Source organism: Vigna angularis, chromosome 7, assembly GCF_016808095.1.
Source record: "Vigna angularis cultivar LongXiaoDou No.4 chromosome 7, ASM1680809v1, whole genome shotgun sequence".
In the NCBI taxonomy this organism is placed as follows: domain Eukaryota; kingdom Viridiplantae; phylum Streptophyta; class Magnoliopsida; order Fabales; family Fabaceae; genus Vigna; species Vigna angularis.
Genome location: NC_068976.1, coordinates 30,009,794 through 30,017,394, shown reverse-complemented (window position 1 = coordinate 30,017,394; position 7,601 = coordinate 30,009,794). Strand labels below are relative to the sequence as shown.

The following is a 7,601-nucleotide window of genomic DNA, read 5'->3' as shown; positions in this document are numbered from 1 at the left end:
TTCTATTATTATCCTTCACTAACTTGTATATATAAACAATGATAATGTGTTGTCTAACATTAAATGATGTAGATGAAAAATAATGTTGTAAACAAACATCTTAACAAAAGTATTGTAATCCAATAATAGATATGATGTCTTAGAAGACATAATTGAAGGACATATAACCATGATCAAAGTGCACCAAATCCAAATTTAAAAGGAAATATAGGGAAAATTGCACAAATTCTAGAAATTGTTATAAATATCTGATGACTATCTACTAAAATTGTGGAATAATCCATTAAAATTAACTTTCTGAGATTGAAAGTAACAAAAAAATATGATCAATCTTCCATTTTGTTGAGGAACAAAACCTCAATTTAGACCTACCTCTAATGTAATTCATGTTATAATTTCAGAACTAAAAATAAATGTCAAATGCAAATGTGTTTGTATTACAGATATCAAACACAGGCCAAAGAGAAAGAGAGAAAGAAGAGAAATTCATTGAAAATGAAAGAATCTGATTACAGACAGAAAAGCTGAAACCTAATAATCTAACTGACGGAGAGGGATAACATATTGGGATATAGATACAATTTATTGTCTTTAATTATTTGATATGGTTATATTTATTAGTCCAACATTTTTGGTCATAATGTGAAACATAATGTCGTATTTTAGTGAAAAATGTTAGTCAAAATTACTCACAACTTATTTTGACCGTGCACATTTTGTAATAATTCATAATATATTGTAATTATCAATTTCAATGTATTGTTTAATTTCACTTTCTGCTCTTTCAATAAAACGCTTACATACTATTTAACAAATCCAACATTTATAAATGAATAACTTAACTCAAATAACATATATATTATTTGTTAAAACGTGAGTTTTTTATTTATTTATAGAGAATAAAAAGGACACACATAGAAGCTCACTTGTCGCAAAATTTCTTTGAAGGAACTAAGTACAAGCACCTATATTTTTCACATACCAAAATAGCTAACTTCGCTCTTATTTTATTTTATAATATTTTTTAGTTAAGAGGATAAAATTTATCAACCAAAATATAAAAAAAATGTGCTGTTTTTACAAGGTCAAATACACCTTATAAAACCATTAACGTTTTCGCTTTTGTTCCTGTAGGTCAGTCTTGGTTTCGATCTCGATTTTCAATTAATAGTTAATTTTCGAAAGGATATATTGAGTCTATAAAAGCTAACTTTTTTTTTATCTTGAATACCTACCTGCTTATACTACTTTATGTTGGGCCTTTTACTGTTTGTGATTAAGCAAAGGACCAATAATGGTCTAATTATATTTTGGGGTTGTATCTTATATCTAACCCTGTTTAAGCGTTAATTTTGGCTTTAGTCGTGGTATTAATTGTCGTGCGAAAGTGTTATGTTGACTTGGTTGCTCGTTGTAGAGGGACACATTGGAACGCAAGGAAGCATCTGTCGTGCTAAGGGGTCGAAAGAGTCTCGTGTCCTGTTGTTACCATGCGATGAACCCTCATAGTATATTTATTCCCATACTCAAGTGAATATATAGACTTTTAATTTGTGAATATTTACCATGATAAAATTTCAATTTTAACTGAAAAAATAAACACAAAAATAATTTTAAAAAATACATCTAAGGTTTCTTCATATAAGTTTTTCATTAACCTTGGTTGAATAAAGGAAGATAAGATGTATTAATTTATATAATTCAACTTTTATAAAAGTAAAAACCCATATCTAAATTCTTAATAGAAAAAGGAGATAGGCAAATTCATTTTAATATATTAAAGAACTTTACTTGTTTTTATTATCTTTATATATATCTTCTTCGTGTAGAAAAAATTACCCTAGTAGCATTCAGTTCATTCATTCTATATCCTAAAAAACATTATTTGATGTCATTCATCATACTTTCATCAAGACACGTAAACACTTTCCACAGTTACGTCAAATATGTACAACTGTTCTTGTTAGACAAGAGACTGTAATCACAACATCATTATAAACATGTTACATGTTACATGTTACCTTTGTTGCATCTATAAATTCAAATTCAGGAAACCAAGAACACTTGCTTTCTATAGGCTGGTCAACATCGATTCTTGGATTTTGAAATGGGTGGTACTTCTTCACCTTGTGCTTCGTGCAAGTTGTTGAGGCGCCGTTGCTCTCCGGATTGCATCCTTGCTCCTTATTTTCCATCCAACGATCTTTGCAAGTTTGCCATGGTGCACAAGGTCTTTGGCTGCAGCAATATCACCAAAATTCTAAAGGTCTGATCGGTTTAATATACCTATTTCTTTTTTATAATCAATCTAAGAGAACTTCATTAAGAAATGATAAACTATTTCAACGGTTCAATGTAGTTCTTCGTTGTGTGTGTTTGATTAACTTGTTTGTATGTTTCTGCTTGCAGAATGTTCCCGTTGAGCAAAGAGGAGATGCAGTGAGGAGTTTAGTTTATGAAGCAAATGCACGAATTAGAAACCCTGTTTATGGTTGTGTTGGAATCATATCTAAGCTAGAAACTCAAGTTTCTGAGTTACAAATGCAGCTTGCAGTAGTTGAGGAAGAAATTCTCAGCATAAAAATGCAGCAAGAATTTATCTTCACCAATGGTGGTACATAACCATGACAATGCTCTTTTCTCTCTTCTTCGACAATACTTATATCTAGGAACTTTTTTCTCATTTTATGTCATACCTTCGTTGTATCTGAAGAGACTCATGACATAAAGCCTTTATGGACTTAATATTCATTTTGCTCCTTTTTCACTCGTATTTTGGTCTTAATTCACTTTCGTCTTCATTATGTTGGTCAACCACATAGAATATGCCTTCTCGGGCTTGTCAGATATGTATAAAGGAATATGGAAAAGAAAAAAGTGGCATATGCATGTGCTTATACAAGAAAAAAAAGAGTAAGAAGAAGATAACGATCTAGAGAACACATGAATTAATCCACCAAATAATGTTCCTCTCTATCTCTGTATAAAATTATATATATATATATATATATATATATATATATATATATATATAATATTGTATATGAGATTTCGATGAGACTCGATAATCTCAAATTTTTATGACGGTGACATTAGTTTAATCAATTTAACCAAGAATAACTATTGAAAGATTAAGATATCGAATTATTGTTAAAGAAATTATAAATTGGGATACATGTATAAAACATAATTCATGAAAGACAAAAGCTCATTAAGTGTAATATAAATAAATATGACATATGACATCTCATCAAATTATCAATATTTATTATCAATATTTATTAGAGCTGTCAAAATAGGTCACAACTCGCGAGTCAATCCGGCCACCACGGGTTTGAGCCGGGTTGGATTAGAAAAAATTATATTTTTTTTATGCGGGTCAGATTTCAACCCGGTTCGTTTAAACTCGGCTCATGCGGGTTGAACCCGTGGTGGACCAGGTTGGCCCACCAACCCACCTACCTAATTTTATTTTATTAAAAATTAATTTTAATTTTATAAAAAAATATTTATTATTTTGTTTTTGCTTGAAAAATTATTTAAGTTTCTTATTTTCAAAATTAATTAAACACTCATGTTGGAAGTGAAATTTGTGAGTGAAATTTGTTTAGATTTGTATTATAAAAAGTTTGTAATTTTTTTTATTTTAAAAAAATTGTAATTAAGTGAGCCAGTAAACTAACCCGTTTATCCACCAACCCGTGGTGGGTCGAGCTGGATTCAAATTTTGCTGACTCGCTAATAAATGAGTCGAGTTGGGTTGGCTCACTAAGTGACCAACTCGTGGTGGGCCGGGTCGGATCGGATCGGGTGACCCATTTTGACAGCTATAATATTTATTCTTTGGAACATATTACTAATTTGAGCGTCATAGCATTTTTATAGATTTCCTAGTCAAAAACTCGCGAGACCAAGCTTGGTGGTGTATTTAGATAGGCATATCAAGGACATATCAACATTGTAGGAGTAAAGAAATGTGGCGGGTAGTAAAAATGTGAGAAGCACACATTTGATGTCTTCCATGGGGTTGAGTTGAACTTTGCATCAGTTTTGGTGTCTTCTTGCAAATTGACGAAGAATGACAAACCACATAGATCCCTAAGAATAATTCTGGAGAGATGGGACTATTGTTGGAATTGCAAAGGGAGCTGATGGAGTTGAAAAAGGCAAGCACGAAGGAGGAAGTTAACTAGGAAAACTCCAAGTGAGTTTAGACCGAGACACCATAGCCTAGCACACCAAGGTCCCTCTTCATCCAAGATATCATGCAGTACAATACCCAATAGGTGTCGCGTCAGACAAGCGACACAACCAACACTCTCTTCACTGCTCACAATGGTCGAAGACATCCTTTCATGGATGAGATCGTGGAAAACCCCTACTTGGTAAGTGGAAGGGTCTAATTATTGATAGATATGACGACACCACTGATCCTAGTGAGCATGTGGATGTATACATCATGCAGGTCATTTTGTACACTACGTACTAAGGTCAGTTTGTACACTACGTACTAATGATGTGGTTATTAGCTGAGTTTTCCTACCAAATTAGAGGAGGACGTCGTTCATAACCTTATCTAATTTTGATTTCCATGCAATTGATCTTCCACAAGATGATCCAACGGTAATCATTGTGGAGATTAAGAAAATTGTTGTTTAAAAGACCCTACTTAATCAAGGAAGCTCAGTGGGTTTCCTTTATTGGAAGACCTCTAATAAGTTACAAATCAGTGAGGATGACATACAACCTTATGATGATCATATAGTACGCTTCTCGAGTGCAAGGGAGGACACTAAAAGGTATATCAACTTGTATACAACGTTTGGAGAAGGGAACAACACGATGATGATACCATTTCGATTCATCATAGTCCATGCCAATACCTCATAGTATCCTTCTCGACAAGTATGTGCTAAACACTTTAGGAGGATAATGTCCATGCCTCACTCGACTATGAAGTTTCCCTCCTCATGATGAGACATAATCACAGTCCACATCGACCAAAAGACAGTGAGGGAATGCTATTTGGTTAGCTTGGAGCTTCTTCAATTGTAGCCTCCAATGATGAACAACATGAAAAGCTCCCAAGAGAGAAGGAAATGACGACAAGGACGACCTTGACCCAGGTTTGATGATGGGTACCAAGTAAAGCCAACAAGTGACATAAGTAATTTTTGTTGAAAGAAAATCATTTTGTAAAGATAGGTACAACGCTTAGTGCCAAAGATGCGAAACTCATAATGGACATCTTACAAGATAATGATGACCTCTTTGCATGGTCTGCCTTGGACAACTTGGGATAAATGCCCGAATAGTCAATCACAAGCTGCCTATTTTCAAGGAGGCTAGACCAATATCTCAAAAGAAAAGGAACCTAGGAAAGGAAATGAGGGCAACAACCTGAATAGAAATTGATAAATTGCTCCAAGCCGACTTCATGAGGGAAACTCATTATACAACATGGCTAGCAAATATAATGTTGGTAAAAAACGCAAATGGAAAGTGGGGCATGTGCTTTGACTATTCTAATTTGAACAAAGCTTGTCCTAAAGATGTATATCCCCTACCAATATTGATCGATTGTTAGAGGCTGTAATTGGGCACAAGGTCATGAGCCTATTGGATGCATAATCAAGATACAATCAAATTTGCATGGACTTGAAAGATAAGGAAAAAACTGTGTTTATTACGGATGATGCCAGTTACTTCTATGAGGTGATGTCATTTGGTCTGAAAAGCATAGGGGCTACGTACCAAAGACTTATGAATCAAATGATCAAGGGGTTGATAAGATGTAATGTCAGTATCTATGTTGATGATATGATCATCAAATCCAATTCATCCTAGCAACATGCCCAAGATCTAGTTAAGGTATTTTCGGTATTACAATCATACAACATGAGATTTAATGCAGACAATTATGTCTTTGGTGTTGATGTTGGAAATTTTGTGGGGTTCACGCTTAAACACAGGGAGATCGAGGATAATTTGGACAAATGTAAGGCCATAGCCAAGATAGGGAGACCCAAAAAATTTGAAAGAGGTCCAACGCCTGATAGGAAGACTCATCGTGCTATCACGGTTCATGCCTTGTTTAAGAGAGAGAACAAAAACCATTCTCACGTTGTTGAAAGGGTCGACAAAGTTTCAATGAGTGAATCTAGTGAGATAGTGTTTAGAGAGCTTAAAGCATTTTGGCATCCCGGCCGATACTACGGTAACTAAAGATAACCAAGCCTTTCCAACATAGGACGAGATGACCATGGACCCCATGACGATAACATTACCCTAACAGATCCAATCAAGAATAACTAATTAAAGAAACCCTAAAATGGGATACACTTACAAAACATAGGACCATAAAGGACAAAATCCTATACATGTACTATAAATAAACATTATTAACAAGGTATGATACCTTATCCAATTATTACAACATTTATTGCCTTTGACGTATTGCTGATATGAGCGACGAAGTGTCTTTATAGACTCTTTGGTCGAAGACTCCTGAGACCAAGCTTAATAAGCATATTCAAATAGTTGTACCAAGTACACATCGACATTGCAGGAGTAAAGATACACGCATGGTAATAAATTCCTAGGGAGTAATAATGATAGTAAAACTTAACATGGAAAAATCTTTGTGAAAAGTAATAATTAACGAACAAAAACTCATTAAAATCAACTTAAACATCAGAAATAGAGAAAGGAAAAGGTTTTTTAAATTCGAAAGTAAACTAATTAATTTTTTTAATAATTTAGTACAAGCATATATATATATATATATATATATATATATATATATATATATATATATATATATATATATATATATAAATATTAAACAAGTTTTGTTAGAAGGAATATAAGGTCCAAAACTACAATCCAAATAAGAGAACTCGGGATGTACAAGCCATTCAATCATATTCATCAAGATCGAATATAGGTATAAGGGAGTCAAATAAAACACATAAATAAATGCTTAAACTTAACAAATACATTAAAAAAAAACACTCGACAATTTAAAGAATAAAAAAAAAAGAAACCTAAAATAAAGCAACAATGTCACACTAATTTATCCAATCACCGACCTCCAAATGACAATCTAATTAGTCAAAGTAAAAACTTATTTGCCATCAACCTAAATTCAAAAATTTAGCTTGATTGAAGGATTAATGAAATGTCCAAAGGTTACAAAATTTACACTCCCTTTTTACTCATAAGACCCTGTCTACTTAAATTAAGTTAAACAAAAATGAACTTGACTAGTTCAGACTATACATACATACAAACACACATACATACACACATATAAACACACACACACATACATACATACACACACACACAAACCCATACACACACACATATATACATACATACACACATACATACACACATACAAACATACATACACACATACATACAAGTATACATACACACATACATATATACACACATACACATATAAACACATACATACATATACACACAAACACACATACACATACACATACATACATACATACACGACATACATATATACATACACACATACACACATAAACACACATACATACATAGATAAAAACATACATACA

At 32.9% G+C, this 7,601-nt stretch overlaps 1 protein-coding gene across 1 annotated transcript; it reads left to right on the top strand.

The window, feature by feature from the left end:
- Window positions 1-495: 495 nt before the first annotated feature.
- LOC108336690 (LOB domain-containing protein 12) lies at window positions 496-2,622 on the top strand. Its single transcript, XM_017573154.1, has 3 exons — window positions 496-519; window positions 2,114-2,266; window positions 2,410-2,622. The coding sequence occupies exons 1-3, from the start codon at window positions 496-498 to the stop codon at window positions 2,620-2,622; spliced, it is 390 nt and encodes a 129-aa protein (XP_017428643.1).
- The last annotated feature ends 4,979 nt before the right edge of the window (window positions 2,623-7,601 follow it).

Bases quoted from the DNA above. Each gene is read 5' to 3' on its own strand.
- LOC108336690 (XM_017573154.1), top strand. From the start codon at position 496: ATGAAAGAATCTGATTACAGACAG. The intron at 520-2,113 runs AAAAGCTGAAAC...TTTGAAATGGGT, and splicing joins AAGAATCTGATTACAGACAG to GGTACTTCTTCACCTTGTGC. The intron at 2,267-2,409 runs GTCTGATCGGTT...TTCTGCTTGCAG, and splicing joins ATATCACCAAAATTCTAAAG to AATGTTCCCGTTGAGCAAAG.